This window comes from Poecilia reticulata, chromosome 10, assembly GCF_904066995.2.
Source record: "Poecilia reticulata chromosome 10, P_reticulata-male-v2, whole genome shotgun sequence".
Classification (NCBI taxonomy): domain Eukaryota; kingdom Metazoa; phylum Chordata; class Actinopteri; order Cyprinodontiformes; family Poeciliidae; genus Poecilia; species Poecilia reticulata.
Window position 1 is genome coordinate 23,211,257 of NC_088839.1, and position 25,298 is coordinate 23,236,554.

The 25,298-nt window shown below is 38.3% G+C and overlaps 2 protein-coding genes across 4 annotated transcripts in view; both read left to right on the plus strand.

Moving 5' to 3' along the window:
• Positions 1–8,435, plus strand: part of enox2 (ecto-NOX disulfide-thiol exchanger 2) — a 209,837-nt gene extending 201,402 nt beyond the window's left edge. For all 3 annotated transcript variants that reach the window (XM_081611697.1, XM_081611696.1, XM_081611698.1), the window contains one exon: positions 4,744–8,435. In XM_081611697.1, the coding sequence (XP_081467823.1) occupies positions 4,744–4,875 (132 nt within the window). In that variant the 3' untranslated portion in view covers positions 4,876–8,435. The remainder of the gene's footprint in view (positions 1–4,743) is intronic.
• Positions 8,436–20,422: 11,987 nt separating this feature from the next.
• Positions 20,423–25,298, plus strand: part of LOC103471521 (ATP-binding cassette sub-family C member 5) — a 34,078-nt gene continuing 29,202 nt past the window's right edge. The window contains exons 1-2 of the mRNA XM_008420567.3: positions 20,423–20,809; positions 24,384–24,569. Coding sequence (XP_008418789.1) covers positions 24,394–24,569 — 176 coding nt within the window. The 5' untranslated portion in view covers positions 20,423–20,809; positions 24,384–24,393. The remainder of the gene's footprint in view (positions 20,810–24,383; positions 24,570–25,298) is intronic.

Consider the following 25,298-nt stretch of genomic DNA (forward strand, 5'->3'; position numbering starts at 1 on the left):
CTGGGCTTTGACTAGGCCCAGAACATTCCCTTTCCTAATTCTCCACCAGTGCTTTGATGGGTTTACTGGTGTTTCATGGAATTGTCAATCATGTCTCGTTCATGTACTTCATCATTAGACTCATTTCCGCACAGAGCGTCATTCCAGATGTCCTGATCTCCATCCACGTTCTCTCTTTTTTCTTAGGGTGTTTATTTACTTCTTATTACTTATCATATTTAACAAATGATTTTAAAGGTTTTTATTTCAGTTTTATTTGTTTAGTTGAATACCTTAGCATTTGTATTAAATATTCATGGTCAAATTAGGTTAGATAAACACACAGAATCCTATTTTTTCCCCATTTAGCTACTATATATAATTAACTCACCTCAGAATAAAAACTAATGATGAGAATGAACTTTTATGACTTTTTCCAACTGTAAGGAAATGTAATTACTATTGCTTATAAAATCTTAAAGTGGTATCATATTTTTCTGATGTTAGGTTCTGTGAAAATATTAAAACAGCTTATAGTAATAGATGCTACATCCATGAATTTGTAGAAATGTGAAGAAATCCTCAGAGCAAAGGAAATCTTACAACTAGTCAGACACAAACCTGTTGTTAACTGATTTCAGTCATTTAGAATAATTCATTCTGAAAATGCTTAAATGGATAGAATATAATGGTTTACCATCTGAAAAGCAAACGTCTTCACTTTTACAAGAGACAGTTGCTGAAGTTGTTTTCTCAGCCAAACAACCTCTTTTTCTTCTGTAAAGTTCAGGCTGCTGAAATTATCCTCCTGATTCTCAGGATAATTATCCGACTTGTTCAGGACCTGGGAAATCACAGGAATGTACCTTTTCTGATGCCGTAGCATAAATGTCAGCTTGATGCAAAATCAAAAAGTTTACTCCACTTATATCACAGCTGATCAGGCTGATTGAGCCTCAACAAACATAACTGTACTGTAAAACGGCAACAAACCATAAGGTTTCTTCTGAAAATGCAAACGTTTCATATCTGCTGATATAACGCCGTAGCTCACTTATGTGAAAATTTTCATTTTTACATGTTTTAAATGGTTAAAATCGTCATAAACAAGCATCAGTCTGCATGTTTTACCTCCACTGCTGAGGATTTATTTACTTTTCTACAATCTGACAGCAATATGACTGCAGCTGTTATTCACAGAACCTCAGTTCAACAAAAATATGCAACTTTAATCATTTTTCTGACGTGTACAGCCTGTTCCACACCTGGCTTTAATAAATGTTTTTTTATTTCTTTTACGTATTTAGAAGCCTCTTAAAGATGGTGAATATTAACATAAAATAATTAAAGGTGGGCATTGACGCCTCTGTAAAAAAAAAAAAAGAGCGTTTGCCTCCATGGAGCCAAACTTTAATGAAATGTTTACAGTCGTCTGGATCAGTATTTCTCCAGGCGTTCTGAAAGTCTCTCAAAGTATTTCTTTAAACTTTTCTTCTTATTTTTTTAAACCAGCACCTGAACTTGTTTTTTCTTGAAGTAACTTGACTTGTATTTTTCTCAAAGGGAAAATGGGTTTTCAGCAAGTCAGTCAAATCCTGACATTCATACCACAAGTTATAATAAGTTGAATAATCCACCAGCTTCAGAATCCAACAGCTTCCTGTTTTATGATACTTTGATTGCACCAACCGAAGCCAAGACAGTTTTTCACTTCCAAGCTTCTCATAATAAATAAGTATTGAGTTAAGGCCACCATGGATTTAGCAGAGAAGTAGGAAACACAATTTATTTCAACTTGTTTAATAAGTACAAAACATAAGTTCTGTTTCATAAAAGTCATGCTGTTTAGATACTGCTTAACCTTAAAATTTGTTCTTTTTAGTACACCCACTTGTAATATTTTTATTTGTTTTATTTTATATTCTGGTACATAATATTGTAATGGTCAGGCAAGAAAAGTCCAAACCTTATTTAAACTTTATTTCTAACAGACGGAGACTGTGTGTTGTACTTCACATTTTCCATTTGCAGTCAATTGTCAGTAAAAGTTTCTCCCTGAAAGACAAAAATAAAATCCTGTCTGTCTTAATTTTGCACCATTCTTTTGTTTTAGTTGCTGTTTGTTTCAAATCAGTGCAAAGGTTAAAAATGACCTACAAGCCTTTTGATTTGTTTTTAAATGATTGTGTTCAACTTGAATTAAATCCCAACTACTTTTTGTTCTGTCATTTTAGAGTAACTTTATCCTTTTGAGGACTTTGTTTCTGACTTTAATAATATTGAACACTTTTGCATCTTGCCATCGCTGCCTTGTTGTGGGATTTCTCCTCATGCCAGACTATATTAAAAACCGACCATCAGTCTGTCACTGGAAGCCGAGCACCAACTCGGTGTTCTGACATTCGTTTTTGATGAAGTGCAGCCACGTCGTCTCATCTTTCTGATGAGGCATTTCACTGCCATTATGACTCCTCTTTGGCACGTCGATGGACGCTTTCAAATCACCACCTATTAGCGTCGCCTCCAAAAAGTAGGACTAGCATTAGTCTCCATCTGTGTCGACAAAAGTATTATTTACCTCATCACTTAGATATTCAATTGGTCATCTTTAGAAACTTTTTCTTGTCTACTAGAGAAGTTGTTCTTGTCTGTATATTTTTATCGCCGGCTTGACTCATCCTCACGTATACAGAGAGTGTGACGGTCCTCTCGTGCGTTTTTTTAAAAATTATTATTATTCCTCTACTTTATGTTCATGTGTTGGCTTGTGCACCCGCCCACGCTTTTCTGTCTGCGTGCGTCTGATTTCTTTCTTCTTTTTTTTTTCTTGTGCATCTGTTGTTCCCACGCTGACTCTCCGCCACACACACCGTGCAGCCCACAGAGTTTGGTCAATATCCTTGGCTAGACTCCCCAACTACAAGCTCAGTCCCTCTACGCTTATCTACTGGCTCCACACACACCGCTTCATTGTCAAATGGCAATCTTGTGTGCGTGGTGGACCTTTATGTGTCACAGCACGAACACTCACAGATTAATTCAACAATGCCGCAGGTTGATCGTAGATCCTCAAACTGTTCATTTCGACGTGATCATGTGGGATTTCAATTGGCCAGCTGATCCTCGCCCCACTCATGTCAGAGGTGGGTTTATAAGAGCTGATGTGGTGGAGTCAGGGAAGAAAGCATGAAGGTAGGAGCTGCTCAATGGATGACACATGGAGGTGAAAAGTTTTATTTCACAGCAGTTTGATCATTTTCTCGACAGAAAATGTTTCTGTGTGATAAATTTTGAGTTTTTTCTGAAAACACAATGGTGTTATCACACTACTAAAACGTCAAAAGTGATATTAAGAAAAATACTCCATCACAGCAACATTATTTGAAGGATCTTTTTTGCTCTCATTAACAGCAAAAAATATGATAAGTTACAAAAAAAAAATAGGGACCTCTAAGGGCCTTGTTTATAAAATAAACAAGGCAGTGCTTGGAAAAGATCTGGGAGCCAAACTCTCTCAGATTGAGGCCCCTCGTTTCAAGATGACTTGACTCGTTTCAAGATGACTTAACATTGGCGCCTTGTTTATAAAATAAACAAGGCGCCAATGTTAAAAACTTTACAGTAATATTTTTTTACGTTATAAATGTGGCCTTTACTGTACTGCACCACTGCTGATACAGGAGATTTACAGACCTTTTTAAGCTGCTCTCTAACATTAGTGTAACATGTAGTGTTAGCATATAGCACTAGCACAGCTAGCATGTAGCATCCTTCGACATCTCCTTATTTCTTGTCTTTTTGCCTCAGAGGGAAAGCATCTCTGAACGCTGTTGTGTTTGTCTTGTTGACTAAAAAGTCACATATGTACTTGAAATTTTGAGTCAACACTCTATAATGTATGATCAGTCCTCTTTTCATAACTTTTGCCACCTTTTAGTGGGGCTTGTATCCCATTAGAGAACAAAATTTTAACAAAAATCCATGTCATCATTTAGTCCTCCTTTGTAAAAGTCTATCATCTTGACTTGGCAATATTTGGCAAGGTTTTCTAAATCGCATAGATTGTGAGATTATCAAAGCCTTCAGGTCAACCTGGGATTGTCATCAAGTTTAGGATTTCAGCATGGTGGGTCGTGTTTTATTGTCCATTGGCATTTAGCCGGATGATGATCAAAATGATATCTACAATTTTCTGTCAAATATATTTTTGCACAAGTTGTTTTAGCTTGTGGTCAAAGATGCTTTTGTTGCTCTTTGGGATTAATAGCTGCCCACGTCTTAGATGAAAGTAAAACTTACAATAGCAGAGGATGAAATAGACTGACAATTACACTTCGCAAAATCTTTCCAAGTGTTTTTGTTTTCTAGTTTCTAGTGAAAATATCTTGCTACACTTGACATAAGACAAAACTAACTTACAAGTAACTTATCAGCAATACATAGGAACTTATTTTTAGTAGATATTTCCATAATATTGATGAAAAACTCAATATCTCTGGCAGATTATTTTACTTATAAGACATTTTCCCCATGTTGTAAGTGAAATAATCTGCCAGTGGAACTAGCACTTTTTCTATCAATATCAAGGAATTATTGACTTAAAACAAGCTGCATTCTTACTGAAAAGTTACTTGCTAGTTTTGTCTTTTTTTTTTTTTACATGCACTAGAAATTGGACCAAAAATACTTGTTGTTTTGTGTTTTTGCAGTTAAACAGAAAGCACCCTTGACATATCTGGACTTGTCGTCTCTCTGTGTCTGCAGATTAACCCCAGTGAGGTGGAGGCTCTTCTTTCCCGGCTGCCCTGCACCTTCAGGCAGGAGCTGACTGGCGTCGGAGCGAGTTTGGAGAAACGCTGGAACTTCTGCGGCTTTGAGGGCATCAAGAGCACTTAGGCTCCGCAGGTGACACTTCTGGGGCTTCGAGAAGACGACAGGCAACACAGACTTTGTAGCAATGTGAAAGATACAGTATCTAGCTCACAAGTATCAAAGACTCTGTACTGAACCCTGAGTGTACAAGGGACACAGAGGACTGATCTCAGATCAAGCGGGAATGTTACATGAGCACTTCAGGGACTGTGTAGGTGGCAGAGACTTTAAACATCATCGCTGTTGAGACCAAGCACCCATGATGGAGTCCTCAGAAGCTTGATCTCCGAGTTCCTGTGCATCTGCAAAATATTTTTAGACATGATGACTCCCTGGGAGTCGCAGAGGAGCACCAGTTTCTACCGTCACTGGATCATCACGTAGTTTTGCCCACAGGAGCAGAGCGCGGTGCGTTCGGAGCCGACACGTGACTCTGTGTGGTATCAGGTCTACAGGGCTAATCCAGGAGGAGATGAGGGTGTGTCCTCCCAACCCGTCGACCTCCTTCTCTTCTCTTTTTTGCTGTTGCCGGTTTGTAACATAGATCAAAAACGAATATATTTCTTCATTTTCTGTAAAGGCTGTCAGCAGTTGCATAGACTCATTTGTTGTAATACACTGTAAATGCTTGGATGATATTTTTGAATATAAAAGACATTTGAATATCAAGAAAATAGCAAAGTGTCAGTATTTTTGTGCATCTGCCTAGCAGGTAGAGGGTTTGAGTGACTGATTTGCACAAGACAAGTATACTACCTCTGAGTTTGTGCTCATTCTTGCTTGAAGAGCTGTGTTTTTTTTTTCTCGTTTCATTTATCAGGAGCTGTACTCAAGAGCTGGGTTCAGAAGCTTACATAAGGGCATTTGTGTCTTTCAGAAGCCAATTAAGCCCGTCTGTCAGCCTGGCGAAAGGCAGAACGTTCGCATCACACTTAAGTGGGAAGCACACCTAGGGGATCGTGTTAATGATGTTTAATTGGAGAGGCAGTTGGTGTGTGTGCTTTCTGGCACAGAGTGAACGGCAAACTGTATTGTTTGTGTACTGTGCCTGCATCCGTGTATTAAATGGTTCTGCAGCGCTTTATGAGAGGGGGAAGTCGTCTTCTGCACCTCCAGCAGATAGAGAGCTCACCAGCACCAGAACCGGAGGTTCCCCCCTCACCGAAAACCCAGCCGAGCGTTCTTAATGTGCCGCCGCCGGGCCGTGGGGCAGCGTGCTCTCCTCCCCGATTGCTCTGAGAAACAAAGATTTATTATAAAGTGTTATTTGCTCTCATTTAGCTTCTTCAGACTCCCGCAGTCACTGCTTTTGAAAAATTAGCGCCTCTGCATACTATTATTCTAGCTCAATGTAATGTTTTGAAAAGAAGGCCATTACTTGCCATTTGGACAAGCTATTATTTAATTGTTTAGGATGCCCACTGGCTGGACTTTACACCCAGCTGCTCTTCCTGGTGTCCATCATTAAAAACACACAACATAATGTAGAAATATTTCAATGATAGATTTGAATTACATATCAGTAAATTTAACCATTCCAGTTAAAACTATGTTGCTCCCAGAAAGCTTTTCAACTTTTTTTTAACTTTGTGTGAACTTTGCATCATGTCATAATGTTACTCCCTTATCAAAAACCTACCTGGAGTGTCACCTTGATTCCTTCATGCGTATTGAAGAAACTTTTTAATCTCTCATGGCAATCATTCAGCTGTGCACAGCGCCTTGTTGGCCCTAGCTCCGCCTTCGAGAACGCAGCTCCTTCTCATCGCTGCAGTTTCAGCTCCTCCAGACTAGCCACCAGCAATTAGCAAACGTCTTGTGGAACTACCAATCTTCTGAGTTCATCATACGAATTACTAAACGTTAAAGGGTGAATAGAGGAGTGATGTTGTGATGAATTCCCGAAGGAGCTCTTAAAGAGACAGAGGCCCAATTTCAAGGCATTAAATTATAAAGTAAAATTTCCTTAAAATCATATTTTTATAATAACTGTGAACTGTGAACATGTTTCTGTAAGGACGTGTTGTTTGTATCACTACACTGAACATAATAACTGCATTTAAAAATAACAATCCTGACAAAAAAGACCTTTTTATTAAAAATGCACATTTATTGTGAAAACAATTATTAAAAATGATTATAAGAAATGTATCACGATAAATTATACTCAATACGATAATCGCCCACCGTAATCAGCTCATGTGGGAGAATATGTAGGAATGGACAACTATTATACATGCACTCAATAAATCTGGACTCTATGGAGGAGTAGAAATACAAAAAAACCTTTTGAATGAGGCTTAAGGAGCCATGTTTAATCTTTTCCATGTACCATGTGGAGGCCAAAAATGATTAGTTGGTTCTGGGTTTGAAGTGGTTCAGCATGGACTTAGCATGTTGTCGCAAGTTTTTTTCTGTATTCCTATAACCATCCAGTTTATAGGTGGATGGTTTCCTCCATGTTGCTCTGTGATGGACTGGTGACCTGTCCAGGTTTCTCGCCCTGTTAGCCAGCCAGCCGTTCCCCAAGCTAAACGTTGCAGAAAACCTTGACAATTATTCATCACTGAAATCCCAATGGGACACGCTGAAGTTTATGGTTGTGAGTCATGTTGAATGTAAAAATGTATGAAGGTTTTTGGATGGCGCCGTATGTGAAAAAAAAAAAGAAAAACTCCAACTTTCTCTTTTTCATATAAGCCGTGCTGCAGTTATTTGTGGTTGTAATGATGTTACTGAAGGATGTGGAGGTTTATGTCCACATTTCTCCCGTTTCCATCTCCCTGACAGAGCACTTGGGATTGTGCGAGATGTTGCCTGTGCACCGCTACGCTTCCTCTCCACGCTGTATGAGCCGAGCTCAGCAGAACATCCCCCAATGACAAACTCCAGCACACCTCACACCGACCTCTTCCTTCCCCGACGCGCTTTACCTTTCTGCTCTCACTGACACAAGCAAAACACCTATACTTGCGCTTTCGTGTCTTTCAAAAGCTGCTTTTCTGTGTAGAGTTTCCTCCCAACTGAGCTGCCATCCCCACGCGCCGATAGACTCGGGGCGTTCACAGTTTATCTCCTTTACAGCTGTCTGTGACGGGAGCATGAAGACACAAACATGCTTGTGATCGCGCTTTAGGTTCTCCGGCATCACACGAGGAGGTAAACAAAGACTAATTAAATCCATCGGCAGTCCCCGGTGAGCGCCCCTCTCCATTTGCTGTTGCCTTCTCATTACCGTGACACAGTCAGGAGTCTCCTCGTTAATTCAATTCAAGGTGTGTGCAAGCAAACGGAGGCGGATCACCTCCCCAGCAGTGATTATGCCGGAGGAGGACTCTTTCCTTGTAAAAGTGCTGTGAGGGATATAAGGGGATGTCCTCGGGCATCTGCTGATGTTAAACTCGAATAACCTCTGCTCCCCAAATCCCACATTTCAGGTTATTTGTTGTTTTAGACGCAGATTTCCAGGAGTTTTTGCAACTTTTTTTTTTCCACATTTGTCACATTACAATCACAAACTTACATGTATTTTGTTGAACTTTTAGGAGATGGACCTTAATAAAGTTAATTATTGTGAAGTGATACTTAGTTGTTTACTATGTTTTTGTGAATGTAAATCTCAAAATATAAATTGTAGCCTAAAGTTGTATGTTTCAGCCCCTTAAGTTCTTCTGTAGAACCTCCTATCATTGCAAACGCAGCTGCAGGTCATTTGGGATATTTCTGTTCCACCTTTACATTGTGGGCTTACTGAAATCTTCGTAATTGCTGTGCAGCTGGGTCGGATTCTTAAATCTAAACCACTTCCCAAAGTTCAATTCAAAGATACTTTGTTTATCCCAAAGGGAAATTAAATGTTGTCATAACTCATATCATCCAAGTAGCTTCAACGAGTCATTGTGGGTGGTGATCTCCAGTAACAGTCAGTCTTGTAATGAATCAGAAGAAGCCTCTGACTGAAGCCTGTTGCTGTGTGACAGTTTCATGAATGTAATGACGTGCTAACAACTCAATATATGGGCAGCAGAGATGATAGCAGTCATATCTCATGGATGACATCACCTTTTGTTGAGAAACGTGGCTAATCCACTTTCTTTGCTTTTGCTGCTCCTCTTTAAATCTGTCTGGTCGTTTGGTTAGAAAGTCGAGCAGAAAGACGTTGAAGTCTGGGATTTAATTCTTGCCGACTATGATCGATGGAAGAGATGGTTTGAACTTCATTTCTTCTGCATCCATGAAATCTTTAGTAAAAAAATTGTAGCAGTGTCCTAAAGTAAAAAGGTAAAGGTAAAAAGAACTAATTGTCTAAACACGCAACGCTTCAACAACAAACAACAAATCAGAGCAAAGATGCTGCAACAATAATCAACATTTTTAAATGTCTTCTCCAAGAATCTGTGTTTAGCTCTATCCAGCTTCATATTAACTCTGATCAGTTTTTCTGTCCCTCCTTACAGAGAGTTCGGTGCAACCATGTGTGTTTAGGTTGATGTGCAGTGTTAATGTTTCTCCATATTTTGCTTGTTGGCCAACAAGTTCAGTTTCTGTCTTATCTGACCAGAGCAACAACTTGATATTTGTCAAACTGCAAACAAGACTTCCTTTATGCCCCTTTTCTTCCATGAAGCCCAGATTTGTGGCCTGCATTCCTACCTGCTGTCCTGCCTAATTCACAGTTACGTGCTATTCTATGTTGATCTACCACATAAAATCCCAGTTTGAAAGAGTTATGCTTGCTTCGTGTTGCAGACGGATTGAGTTTGATGTATGACAGGTCCATTTGGGTGAAATCTTAATACTCCAGCTACACTTAATTACTTTTTTCCTGCTCACAACGGCTACTTAATTATGATCGCGGCGCCTCTTGAGTGAGCAGATGAGATGGGACGCCGTCTTTGTGTTCACTGCGCATGTGGCCCAGAACAAGACAAACAAAGACCCCGGGAAGAGGATTAAGAGAACATAGAGGGGCTTCACCTCTAAGCTTGTCCACATTAAATTCACAGGCCCACAGGTTCACAGTTGAGGAGTTTGAACACATTAAGCACCATCTCCCTGCCCACTCTGCTGCTGCTGCTTTGGCTGTCAACAGATAAATCAATGAAAGTGGCTCAAACCGCTCCGTGACAGGAAGTGACGAGTCAACAGCTCCTCCTGTTGAGCTCAACAGCAACTGCACTCACTTCTGAGCTGTTTCAGAACAGGACCAGGTATGATTCACACTGAGAGGAGGGACGTCCCGAGCATGCTGATCCTGGTCTCTTATACATTTTATTATCCCGCAAGCTGTTAAAGCTCATCTTGCTTCCACCTCCACGACCACTTGAAGCAACATCTGCTTGTCTTTTCTTTACATATTGCTCCTATATGGCTGAATAACTGCAGAGTTTTAGCACAAATCTATGTGGATGGTGTTGGAGTAACCGCTCTAGACAGTTCTCCAGGGTGTCTGGGGTTTTTAGCTGCAGATTTCGGTGGAGCATGTCGTGCTATGCATCCTTCATTTCTCTGTCTGACTCCTTCCTTTCCTCCCACTGTAACCTAAATGGATCCCCATACAAAGCAGGCAGGAGCTGAAAGCACGCCGTGAATGCCCATAAGGTATTTGCACCCGCTTAGCAGGCTCCCTGTAACATTAAATGCCTCCCTGCAGGTGAGAAGAATTGTACGAGTTAAGTAACATTTGCCAGAAAATCTTCCAGTATACATCAATACTTCCATTGAATTCCTCCAGAAACGGTGTATGATTTAAACAGCGAGGTCCTTCACTTACTGAAGCCGGCGGGTTTGATTGGTGCTTGATCTGAATGTCAGCGCAGTGTGACTCAAGCCAGCATAGGTGGGGACGGGGCCGTCGCTCCTAACGAGCGTCACGCTGTTGTGAACGGAGGCAGAAAGGAACTGACACCAATTATCTGCACAGGTAAAGGTTCATTTATATTTGTGTGTCTAGAATTGACAATCAACCAGGTGTGGACAGTTTGGTTCTTTTACATAGCTGAAGAAGAAGAACTGCCCTAACCTGAGAAACATTTAAATGTAGAAATCAGATGCAGTTATCCTGCTCCTTTGACATTTCTACTGACATGCAGGAAGCATTTTTGCTTTTAGCAAGAATAAAATACTCTGATGGGGTGAAGTGGTTGCGAGATTTTCATCAATCTTCTGTTCAACTGAAAACAAGTGGCAGCTTTCACTTTCACCAGGTCTGTTTAGGTTGATGGCAGCAAACAGCAGCTGGTAGATTTTAGTTGTGATTAAACATTCATTCTTATAAAAGCAGGTTATGCCTTCCAGATATATGCAGAAAGATCTCAGTGTGTCTTGCAAAGACAACTTTGCAAATTTCCGCCTGTTGCAATCACTGTAATCTTATTGGTATTTTATGTGGCAAACCGAAGTTGAAGAATGATGGTTTTTAATATATTTTAGACATAAAAATCCAATGAGGTGGATATTTCTATTCAGCCCCGTTTACTCTGGTAACCTAAAATAAAATCAGTGCATTTATTTCCTTTCAGCATTCACCTAATTAGTGAATATAGTACCCTTGTGTGCGTTCCACACTTTCCAGATGTTCACTGGAAATCGAGCTGCTCTGTGAAGGTTGTAGGTTTGTTGGAGGACAAGAAACGCAGCAGACAGGTCAGGTGATAAACTTCTGGAGAAGCTCAAGGCGATATTTAAACATTTCACATTTCTCCTAACATTTCCAATATGTCATAGTGATGTCAAAATTCAAAAGAACATTCAGTGTGTAGATGTCCAAATTTGGAAGAGGCATACATTTAAATATTTGCTTCTGCAATTGCAATAAAAGATGCTTCAAGGAAGTTTTGTCTACAGGAAGCAGTATACAAATGCATGCCACACTTTCCAGATTTATCCAAAATCTGAAAACGTAAATGAATACTTTTGCTAAGCAAGTTTCAGAGATTTTTCAAGCTGATGTGAGACCTTTAGCACTGCTGTCTCTTAATCTTTTGTAGATGGCAAGATAAAGATATATTTCCATAAGAACTGAACACAGCTATCAAATGCTTGTATTATTTTATATGTTTAAACAAAGTATGCAGAAATAAAGACTGACCATGAGCCTGTGAGACCTCTTCTTTTGGACATCAGGTCATGCTTAGTGTGTTCGGTATTCTCTCTCTTTCTTTTTGAGGATATGAAGGATATTTGAGAGCCTGAATCTCTTCCCAGCCGCGCTGATGATTGCTGGGGGTGAGAAGCAGGTTAGGCACGTCTGGATGACACTAAAAATGACAAGTGAAACACGGCGGAGGAGAAGCACTTTTCTCCCTGCTGTTTGGATTAATTACATCATATCTGTGATGTATAAGTGCCTTTGTCAGTCAAACCTATTGAGATTTATTAAGGCGTCTTTGCATTTATCATACATTAAGCCTCTGTTAGGATCTAATTATCTTTTATTGTAAATATGAAGGTGTTTTCTTGACTCCGAAAGTAGCTGCAAACACCTGTCAGGCAGTGAAGGCTGCAGACTGAATTAATCAATACATCAGGAATCCTGTCTGGAATATAAATAATGTATTTCAAATATTATTCAGCTGAGGAGTCGTCATTTTAGCGAGGGAGTTCGGAAAAACGCCAAATACACTGAGTTTCTTTGTTGGGGAAAAGGAGATAAAATTTATTATGTGTAAATTGTTTCCCTGTGATTCTCGTTTTAAAGTTAATCATAAATTTTTAATCTTTTTTTCTGGAAAGTTCCTCTCCACTGGAGTTGCTGACAGAATTACCTAATATTAAATGTGGAATTACCATAGTATGCCCTTTTGAATCAGTTAATTTGAATCTCATGCAGGATGTTTTTTAAAGCACGTCCCAGATCGCCAGCTGAGCTGCAGCTGCTGTCCGCATTAGGTTTTTTTTTCCTGTTCTCTGTTCAGTGTCACATTTAGAATCGCATTGCAATCATGCTGCTGTACGCCTCCTCAAATCAGCAAGGTCTGTTCTGAGATATGAAATGTCATTTCCTAATTATTCTATTTTTTTATACTCTTGTGTCTAAATTGATTTATTTGTTTTTGTGACCTTTTCAAACATCCAGATCTAATCAGATAACCCTCGGTGTTAAGTGGGTATTTGTGTTTAATATAAAGAAAATCTCAGTAAGTATTCAAACAGGCTTTAGGGAATGATGTGGATAAAGTAAAAAAAGCTGTAATTTTGTTGCCTAGTAATAAAAATAAAAAAAGAACTCGTCATGCCGTTAATGTTTATGAAATAAACAATAAATACAGCTTAAAATTAAGAGAATTTAACATTTTAAATAAATTAGATATTATTGAGAATGATGGGTAATATATAATTTAGCGTGACGTTAGCCACAGTGGTAGCTCAAAATATGCTAACACTATATATTTCACCCTGATTTACTAATTTTCTGTTACTTTAGATTAGAAAAATGCAAGAATCTGTCAAACACCAGCTCATACATTAAAACTCTTTTTTTGGTACTTGTTTAGAGTCTCATTTAGGCAAAACCAGAATTAGAGAGAAAAAGACTTCAGGCTATGCTAATTATTTTAGAGAGCCAGACTTTCTGGCTAGCTAGATGGATAGCTGGGTAGATACTCCTTTTGTTTGATTCTTCAAAATAATTGGGTGTTAACCTTCATTCTGGCTCTGGCATCATTAGCAATTGTAAACATGAACTCATGCTGTGAGGGAATGGTAAGACATTCTTTGGTTGTGAACCTTTAATCGGTGGCCAGTGGATGTAAGGTTTGACACTCACTGGAAGCCAATTTGCCACTTTCACCACCAAAAATGACCTTTTGCAAAAATTAAGCTGTCTGACATTTTCTGGGAAATTTGTGCAAAGTGACTACTGCTGCAAGAGACAACCGACTGTCCTCTTTTGGCCTGAAATACTTTCCCAGCTGTCTCTTTTTCCTCATCCTCCTTCCCCTCTTCTCCGTCTGAGTCTGACTCTGACTCTAGTGATTATAACGGGAACAATTCGCTGATATTTCTCATGACATGATTCACCTGCAGCAGTAAATCGTGCTGTCTGACCTCTTCTTGTCCACAATGAGACAGAGGTTACTGTAATAACACATTGGCACCATGTGAGAAGTCCTGCAGGATTTTGTAAAAAAAAACAAAAAAAAAAACATGTTTTTTTTTAATCATTTTTATCATTAATGGTTCTGGATTAAGGTATTTTCTTAGCCTTTATGAAACCCTGACTAGGAAGACAGTAGTAAATCTGTTACTCCTAATTTGTAAGTTACAATCCCCTCCAAATGTGCATCATAACTTTGAGCGAAGGTTTTACAGAGCACATTGTTTCTATTTCTGTCTTTGTGAAAAGCACAGTGACCCAGACGATTTTAAAAAAAACCGAGCTATTTTTACTATAAGTACCCTCATAAAAGTCCTGCTGAATGTTCAGGTAGGCCCTTTGACTGAAATATCAGTAGCAGATTCATTAACATGTTAATTTTAGGTTCTTTTTCCAGTGTGATCTCTTTTATGAAAGAGATGAAAGACCCACTTCCAGTGGGTTTATTTATAGCCATGTGTGCTGAATTTTTTCTTCGAAAACTATAAGCTGCTTCATTTGATTTTTTTTTATGGTTGCTACAGACATTTATAGTTGCCAGGTAACATGTGAATCTTGTCAGTGCGCTGTTCTAGCGGCCTTTCACATGTCAAACAACTTCAAATATTTGAGTTTCTCTAACATATTGTTTTACAACCACCAGCAGAACTGCTTCCCATCTGCCTTTTCTCAATATTAGCTTTGCTTGGTCTTGCATTAACCAATGTGCCAACTATGAAATGTACTTTCCATTCAACTGCCAGACAAACTTTAAGGAACATTTCAGGATGTTTGAAACAAGTAATATCAAAGCTGCCATAGATAACTCTCATGTTATCGTCACATACCATTTGCTCCCGTACATTTTCCTAATATTCTTCCTTCTGTCACTGTTAAGTTGTAACCTTTAGTATCCGACAAACATAACCTAAGTGAATGTAAACAATACAATCCAAACTGACTTTATGTGAAAAACTAATTGGCCAAACGAGTAGTTGTGCCTCCATTGGTGAGAAGAAGCATTGCAATCACTGTCAATAACTCTTTTATGTCACTGTGGATGAGTTTTGGCCCACTCACTTTTGTAGAATAGTTTGTTCCTGCCCCATTTGAAGAAAGGTATTGTCTCTTTAAGATCATGCCACATTATTGCAAATGGATATTACTATTGTTTTGAATTGATCACTGTCCAGCAGCAAAATGCTAATGTTCTTAAGGTCACCAACCGACAGCCAAACTTTCTTCTTCAGGATTTGTAAAATAGAGAGGAGAACTCTCTCAAGTCTTCCTGGTCTTGAATGAGCCAAAGAGCCTCCAACCATCATACCACTTTGTTTGACTGGATGACAATGTCTTTGGTTGAAGTGCTATTATCTCCAAGCCAGATGTTGCAAAACTCTCAGTGTTTTACCAACTAAAACCCTCAGTGTTTGACTAACTGAAGAAGTCAACTATTTACTGTTTCTAATGCAACTTTTCATCTAAGTTCACTTTCAAAACTCCTGAAAAACCAGGCAAATCCTTCAGAAGGAATACTATTATAGCATAATTTGCATACATCTGTCTCTTACCACTATGCAAAAACACTGATTACTATCAGGTAACATGGAGCTACTTCCGCATTTTCAGAAATTTAGCACATTTATTTCAACTAGAGCTTTGTTTGTTGTCATTAAAACTCCCTCGGTTTTCTGTCAGTCGTCAGTCAGCTTGATCAGGATCTCATGAACAAATTTTAGCAAAAAAAATCAATGATATGAGGAGAGCTTTCACTCTGAGCCTTTATTGAACTTGCAAGCTGCTTCTAAAGTTACCATCAGAGGTTTTGCAAAATCCACCAGCACTTCCAGCTACACACAGTGAAACTCAATAGCTAGGAAATCATGCATTTATAGCAAAAATGCTTTTTTTTTCAGTCATAGAGCAAAAGCAGTCTGAGCCCAGGTGAAACAGACACAGTATAAGAAAAACTGATTCCCAACCTTCAGATTGTAGATTGAATCAGTAAAATCCCTCCCTAATTAAATGTATGTTTCCTTGCACCCATACGGCAACGCTTGCACCAGCTGCACAACGTAAACACACCAAGGTTGAGTCATTGAAATGTGCAGTGCTGCAGCTTGAACGTGAGTTTTAATATTAATGCATATCGGCAGCTCAACAAATGGAGCTGTCTTATGTATTTATCCACTCAGAACATGATAGTATTGTGAGGGAAAAACCTCTCTGCTCTCTTTTCAAATACTGTTAAAAAATGTTCATGTTTTCTTCTTCAGTTTTGCATTCACCGGTACTTTGTCATTGCCAAAAACATCAGACATGCAGCGATGTTTAAAGCATGGGACGTTCTCATTTTTAGATGTTGCACTGAAAGGAAAGGCCATATCAAAAGAGAAAGTTTAATAACTTTCAGTAGCTCCTAGACTTAGATAGAAGAACGTTATACACCTTAAATCCACTTATAAAAGATTCAGTACCCTTCATTCACCGAACATATCCATCAGCCACAGCCCAGTTCTCCCCTAAATCACGAAGCAGAGGCAGAAAAGCAGAAATAGAGGGACTTGTGCTGTGCTCTAGCCTGAACCGTGGCTTAGCTTTTATCTTAAGTGTCTCAGGGGGTTGATAACACAGTCCGCATTCAGAGCATTGATTGCAGAAGTTCTGCAAATTTCCCAGCTCAGTAAAGTGAGACCCTATCGATGGTTTTCTTCGCAATTCCAACTATTGCTTTTTTTTCTGTCTGCTGGTCATGCAGGGACGGCTGGCAGCAAGTTTGCAGTGCCACATTACACCTTAGAGATGTTGAAGGATGAAGAAACGGCATCTAAAAACGATTTATGTTGTTACACTAATTTTATTATATATGCAACTTAGTTCTTTTTCCTCACAGATGGAACAAAAGGGTTCCCTTAATGACGTATGTACTTTTTATTTTTCCCACACTTTGACATTTAGTCCGACAGCGTAAAATTAATTGGACTCTTTGTTGAGAAAAAGAAAGTTGCACTTTTTTCCCTGTGTCAATTTCAGGCAAATGTGAGGACAAAAGTAGAGTGTTTATTTTCTGTGCACACAAAGGTCTCCACACAAACTGCATCATAACATTTATTCGAAATGTCAAAAGTTTTGGGCCTGATGACCTTCTGTGCTCACTGAATAAACATCTTCTTATATAAGTTTTGGATTGTTTGATGTGCTTATGAGCAGAGGATATGTTTGGCCCACTTCAGTTCAAGGTTCAGTCAACATTTTCATCTTTCTTGTGATTCAACAATGGTGGGCACACTTTTCCAAATAGAGGAGTAAACTTCTTGTTTTGCTCTTTTGCTTTCTACTTTCTGTGTACTTTCTTAGATCTTGTAGGGTCCTTTTCTTGATCTTAAACACATTTACAGGGAACCTTTTCAGAACATTCAGGTACTTTCCTGAATAGTGTAGGATGCTTTCCTCACATGGATGACCTTTTTGAAACATACATGGTACTTTCAAGTACTTACTTGTAACTTTCACAGCTCTTACAAGGTCCTTGCTGGATCATACAATGTACTTTCCTTCATGATAAGTTCAGCCTTTCAGAACGCAAATCATACCTTCTCAGAGCTTACAGGACACCTTGAATATTTACAGGATACTTTCCCTACATTTTTAATGTGCTTTTCCAGTTTTCACAGTGTACTTTCCTGGATCCTGATCTGTACTTTTCTAGATCTTATAGGTCCAGTACTTATTCAGTATTTTCACAAACCTTCAGCAGATATCCTGGTACTTACAGGGTACATCCCTGTGTCAATGTATCCCTTGTCCATGTGGTAAAACTCCTGCCTGTGCATTTATTATTAATGCGAGATGCCTTCAATTACAGTAGCCGTATGAATACTCTAAAATGTTTATGGTAGATCTCGTCATGTAAAGTAGGCAATTACAATGTCAGATCAATGCCGTTTCCTGGAAGATGTTATGGTCCATTCCCCAAATGGACTCATCAGGATCTATGGTTACTGTATCTGCGGTTACAGCAGCAGTCCAGACATGGCCATTAAAAACTGCTAGACAAATTATATTTCCAATCTCGTCACCAGAAAGGCGTCATGTTCTTTTTAATGATAATAGATTATCTGACCAACACGTCTATTCCCTCAGCTGGGTCTGCTGTCTGAGAAGTTCCTTCTACTGGTAGGTCTTTACTTAAGAGGTAGCTGCTGCATATTATTGGGCAACAGAAGATGAAAAAATCTATACCTTTTTTTTTTCTTTGCACAGCTTTTGTTTTAAACGTCCATGAATGAAAATGCCAGATTATTTAAATATTATTTAAAGATTTCCATCCTTTTTACTTTGAAATCCCTGTGTTTTGTTGTAGTGATGGTCTACATTTATAGAAGAGCTAAATCTAGGCCAGAAGTTTGCATACCCTCGTCATTAGCATGCAAGTCATATTATTTTGATCTTTTACTAAATTTTTTGTTAGTTCATTGCTGTACAACATACAACTACAGTGAATCTTAAAAGCAGGTTTGAATTTGTTGTGATCTTTCTTTATTTGAATCCATTTCCTTTGGATGCTGGACCAATTCATGTGCTTTTCGTGTGCATCATCAAAATTCTGGTATAATTCACGTAAGATATTTGACTCCTACTCTCATCAGAAATACTAAAGTCCATGGGCTTAAGGTTATTCCAGATAGTTAATTTTATCCTGTTTTATCCATTCTCAAACCAGTTTTGATGTGCTTTGGGGTTTATTGTCCAGTTGTAAAATCCATCTGTCTCAAAGATTCAGAAATCTAGCTGTTGAGCTGAGATGATGTTTAAAGATTTGGAGCTAGTCATAGTCCTTCAATATCAACGTTCTGCAATTCAAAAGGATTAAAACTGACCTTGACAAATAGCAAGAGGAAGCTAGAATCACACCCAACACCTTCAGTTTGCAAGACAACTGCTAATTCATGAGGGTCCACAACATGTATATTTTGTCTCTCAATAAAAACTCAGATATTTAAATTTAATAGTTTAAATTTAGTCATTTAAATATCAGGGTTTACTGATTTATTTGTAAGGAGGGAAGAAGTTAAAGTCATTTGCAGAAGAAACATCTCAATATACCACCCAAACTGAAAAGGAACAGTTAACAAAGCACAGTGAGGAAAGTTTCCCTGTCAGAAACAGCATGTTTATATATTTAATATTTTTATGTCCCTTGAACATCAAAAGGCTCTCTGCAGGCTTTGGAGTTGCTGATTCCTTTTTTATTTTGAGCCTTGAAATGTTTGAGTCCTCATGCTTTTCAGATTTCTTTGTGATGTGTTTTTCCTTGACATATCCTGTCCTTAGACTTTTAAAAAACTATTAATGTAATGCTCAATGTATGGTATGAATTTTAGCTATGTGCCCAAAACATTGCTTTGTGAGTTTGTACACAGCAGCATAAAAACAACAAACATCTTAATCCTGGTTGTTTCTTGCAGCAAATAATTTACCAAACAGTGAAGCTGTAAAACTGAAATAAGAGCAAGATGATCTGAAACTTATTTTACCCACAAAAACTTTAGTTTTATGTCACAATGAATTTGAAAAATGTGCCTTGTATTTGTATTTTTGTCCCCATCAATTTGATACCCCTAAATAAAAAGTGGAACCAGCTGTGCTTCAGACGTCAGCTAATTGGTCATTAGTCTGTTTGGCTGTTCAGTGAAGGCCTCAGATGCTTGCTAGGAAACATCAGAAAAATGTATTTTTCAAAGAAACTTTCCTTACACCTAACCACTTTTGGAAAGCACAAATCTGCTTCTCTGTTTTTAGAATACATACAAGTTCTCTGATTTTAGATAGGTAAGGAACAAAATGGCGGCTGAGTAAAATTTGTAACCTTTAAAAATATTCAGTTATGATTTTAAAGTCTGCCCTTCCTACCTTTAAGATCTGTCGGATTTGTTTTGCTTTATTGTTCACAATAACATTTGGTTGAGAATGTAATTGCAGCCTACAAACGCTATTCAAGGAGGTGTATTGTTCTCCCACAGTGTTAATTTGATTTTTGAGAGCAATTCAGATTTTCTGAATACAATAATTTGTAGTCAATGGGAGTTTATTGTGCGTGTGTGTGGATTCAAGTGAAATCAGCCAAAATTTCTTGAACTTTGAAAGAATACTAGAAACTCTACTTGGCCTGAATCCTTCATATTCAAACAAATGCATTGAAGCATTACTTCTAAAGCATTTTTCAAATTCGTTTGAATGCTTAATTTATTCAGTGCTTATAGCTTTTTTCAATATTTGAATTTAATGAGTTTTCAGAGGGGGGAAAAAACTATAAAACCAAAGGATTTATGCAAAGTGTTTGTCCTTTTCATTTTGTCTGATCTTCCTACAAAGACACACAACGATCCATGAATTCAGAGGATAGCCAATCACATCTATTGTTTTCCTTAACTACGTCAGGGAATAACCAATCAGATTCCCTGTCACGTTTTCTGCTCCGCCCATTGTTTTCCTTTCCGTTACCAAGGTGACCGCTCAGCCGAGTTACCGGTTGGCGGAGCCACTGTTACATCAGAGTGAAGCCGGGATTTCCTCTCCCCCTGCCGGGCTGTGTGACCGCCTTAGGTCGTTATGTGACGGAGGAGCAGAGCCGTGGACACCGCTGGGAGGAAGCAGCACGCACTACATACACGTGAGGCGGAAAGTTTGCCATGTTCAGAGCCAGTGTTTCCATCTGAGTACCGCGGCGGCTCTAAAGGGAGATGTGTCCGCACGGCGTCGGAAAAGTTTAAAAAGCTAAAAGAGGAGGCGTCATGACCAACTTCAGCTGCCTTTTTTGATTTTCAGCACACTTCACATTTGAACTGCTACCAAAGCGACCCGCGACTGGCGGAACTAAACGTAAGTGATAACAAGTGGAAATGTACAGTACTCAAAACAACTGTTAAGCCAGTTATACATTCTCGATATTATTCCATAAAGAGCTCATTGTAAAAGTGTTGTTGATGAAGTGATCTCTGGAAGCCTTCTGAAGTTTTTAAGTTGGACCTTTTGACTGCCTGGGTTAGACCTGATCATGACAGGACTGAAGACTCTGTTGACACGGTTTCTTCATGTTTAAATTTCACACTCATACAAGTTTCTAGAGTTTTTAGTGCATTTTGCCTGGCCCAGTGTCAATAAAATAGCTTAATATGAGTTTACTGCACAAGCTAGAGGTTGGATGGGTGCAGGGACAAGTAGTTTTAATGAATGAAGCGATGGATGGTCAAGCAGTTTTACAGGATGGATGAACAAACAAGTTATTATAATGGATGGATGGATGTCAAGCCATTTTAATAGATGTATAATACACCCATGAAATCAGTTTTATTGATTCATCCTGTTCTGATTTAGGCCTGAAACTGAGAAATTACCCAAAAAAAAAAAGGCATATATCAGATTAAGAGCTTTCTAATATAGTTGTTAACATACTGTACAGAAACTCTATGTTCAGTGTGTACTTCTCAGGTTAACAGTATATAAAATACTTTTTTTTTTTACTGAACACAATCCATCCAGGACCTGACAAAGGGCTTCTTTAGCTGAGTATCTATGTTATGTTTTCAGCTAACATTCCTTCGCATATCACTGTTTTCCATGTAAAATGCTATTTCTGCCTGTCAAACTGTTACCAGTGGTACATTTCTCTCATGTTGTGTGGCTCTTCTGTTGAGTAAAAATACAGTGGTGTTAAATTAAAACATCACTCAGTTGTTTTTATATAAAACTAAAAATAAACAATTAATCCTTTTGCTAAAATAATGAATATTGTTATTACAACTAGAATAAAATTATATATAACACTAAAAAAACTACTAGGATTTATCCTTGTATTTTTTTTAGTGTTATTCAAATTTTCATGTGTTCACATGGAAAGATTTGCAGTGACACTTGAAATATATCCAAACATTCCAGTGCTTTCATTGAAGGACTTTAAACTCTAGAGGTGCAATGAAAAATGTTAAGTGTTTTTGAAATCATACTCTATTACTTAATACCAGAACATCTCCCATGCTTTCTATAGTTTAAGCTATAGGAATGGAAACAGATATAGATACTCTTTAAAATCGGTCTTTTGATAAATCTTCTGTGTATATACATAGGTACGTTGATTAATCGACGGAGCAGAAATATATTGCTTAAAGTGAAGCTGGACAGAAGTTGAGTTATAAAGCTGTCAAACTTCAAAAACTTGCAAAAAGCAACATATAATAGACTTTAACAGCCTGACTGATTAAAATCAAGATATAAAGACATAAGAATTTACTTTAAGATCAGATCAGACAACTAATTTAACCCAACTAACATTGTTAACATGCAGGAATTCTGTTCAAAATTCTTAAGTGTTTTTCCCTGTCCATTTTTCAGCTGGAATGTTTGTTTTGACACACTGTCTACAAGTCAGCACTCAAGTTAGTACAGTGTGTCAGAAACCTGCACTGTCTGGTTTCTAACCAAACTTGACTAACAGGAACGATCTTTTTTTTTTAGATTATTTGCTTTGTTTAAAACACTGTCATTGCATGAAAGCAAACTTTGGCTGCCTTAAGCGCACATTAAGTCGCCGCCGCGCTGAGTCACAGCCATTAGAGAAGCTTCGCACACGAGGGCTGTGGATTTGCGCTTTCCCCTAACCTCTAAACTTTGGTTTTTTCTGCATCAACAGTGACTGTATATTTCTGCATATTTCCCAACACTACTTCTGGTATCAGTTTCTGTTTTGCCCCAGCTGAGCTGTCAGTATTGAATCTCCTCACCGACTGCTTTCCCAGGACAGTATTGTGGCCCACACCAGGCCAGGCTGACCTTGTAATGGAGCTTTTCTACAGAAGGGATCAGTGACTGTGTACAGGACGCGCTGGCACGGCTCAGACACCTGCTTCTGAGCACTCACAGCGGCTGGCAAGCCGTCTTTAAATAGATAAGCTCTGCATGCTAGAGAGAGGTGCTGACCTGCGAGCAAGGTGGTGTTTTTTTGTTTTTTTAATAAAAGACTATCTGCATCGCAGAGGGTGATTCAGCAAAACACTGCTCTTCTGTAATAACTCTTGGGGTTAAAGGAAGACAGAGCAGGTGGATTACTGTGTTTTATCTATTCCCACTGAGAGTTTGGCTGAAAATGTCAGCTTAGGAGTGATTTTTAAAAAAAAGCGCATACCATAGCATTTCAGACCAAGATAACCTGTTGCCTGTTAGAAAATACATCAGTCCGTTAGATTTGTGCATTTCTGTGAAGATTAGTGAGTCAGCTGACAGAAATGTGGAGAACAGTGAAGCTTTCACAGCTTTCAGCTCATCATATGTTAAAATGTCTACAGGCAAAACAAATCCTTTAAGGCTGGGCTTTTCATTTGGCATAGAAGCACTTTGGCATTATTGCTGCGGTATAAGGTTACGCAATCTTATGTCAGTGATGAGAGAGTTGGACCACATCATCATAGTTTGTGTCAGTACATCCTAAAGATTCTCAAAAGATCTCTTACAGCAAGTCGGATTTGTAAGGTTTTTTTTGTCTTAAAGCATTTAAGCTGCAACTGAAGTTGTTTCAAATATTATTAATATCCTCTTAATATATTTGTATTCGATTTGCACCCTTCTTGTAACTCTGTCTTCTGAAGCGAACATAACATTTTATGTTTAAAAGATGATCAGAGGTTTTTCCTTATTGTTATTTTTACTGAATAGCTTTCAATTTTTGTAAAGGCAATGCAAATTTGATTATGAGAGTTTTATTAAGCAAAAAATTATTGCAGCTGCATCGTAAAACAGGGGAAATAATTGTCCAAACAACCCAAAAATGATGAACAGAAGTCTACAAAAATAACAAATCAGCAGCAAATTATGCTGCCATCATGAGCAGCGTAGTCACTAGAAAAAACGTTTGCAAGGGTTATTTTTATGGCTGTCTCATTATGAAAGTGGAAATATTTGAAATCTCCCAGTTCAATCATTTGGCTATTTAAAGTAGCTTTTAAATAACTCTAAAAGTCACTTAATGTTAAAATAACTTAACTTTAAATAGAGTTCTGCGCTACGTTCTTTCCTTCTGGTACTATTAAAATGTTCAGCTTTTAATCAACTATCTCCCATTTCTATCTCCTTAGTTTTGTTTGTATCAAATAAAAAAAAAAATCCATCTTAAATCTCCTTTTTCATGAACGCATACTTCAGGACTGAACGACGAGTTTCCAGCTTGCACATATCAATACCTATTTGCTCTATGGCATGCAGTGTATAAATATTGACTTATTGAAGAATTTTAATAAAAACATGTCATTCTACACACAAAGCTCCTGCCATGATCCAGCGCAATCAGTTTTTAAAATTGACTAGTATCTTGAGTAGCGGTGGTAGTTGTTGTTTTATGTCAGTAGCTGATATAAAGCATTTGATTTATTTTTTTTAATCGGTCTTCTTTTCTTTAAATCTGCAGAGGCCCCGCCATGTTCGATGATGCCCTGGATGCAGCTGGCCGGGTGGAGGGCCTTCCACTATCATCTCCACAACCGCCCCACCTGGATGAGGAGGACAGCGAAACATCGATAGAGAGGGGGCCGAAGAAACGAGGCCGCTACCGCAAAAGCCTCCAGCTTTTAAAGCCCTTCAGGATAACACACAAGTCAGTCATTTATTTAATGTTTATGTCTTTTAACATTTGCGACAGAAGTCTGAAACAGAAATATGCACATGCATGAATCATGAGCATCAGTTTCACATTAATGTTGTGCTGCCAAGCTTCTGGCATATTTTTTACCACAAATTTGACCACTCTTCTTGGCAGAATCGCTGCAATTTATTTAAATTGTTTTGTGACCTGGCAGTGACCCAGCTTTGAAGCGTAGTCCCCCAGATTCTCTGAATATTTGAGGTCAGGACTGTTGGGCTCCTTGTTCTGCTGGAACACCGAATACCGCCTGAATTTCAACAGTCTCACCCAAATTGTGATGCTCGGATTGAATAGAACTGGTTTTAATGTCCAGAAACAATCAAAGAAACAGCGAAGTTTAAGTCAGTCATGAACTGAAAGATATTTGAACGTCAGTGTCACAGTTTCCAGTGAATAACTTCTGCACCAACAGGGACTGAAAACATAAAAACCAAGAAAGAAGTTTCAGTCACAATTGCAAGTTTTGCTGGATGATAAGTTGTCCAAGAAATTATTGTGATAAACAACAACATTGCTGTTTTGAGAGCATTTCCAAACAATATAATTATAAGAATGCAAGCTTGCCCTCTTAATGAATAATAAACTTGAATTTTGTAAATAATTATTTTGGACATTCTTAATATCCAAAATAATTAACAAATAAACAAAGCGACAAAAAACAATATATAAAGCAGAAATAAG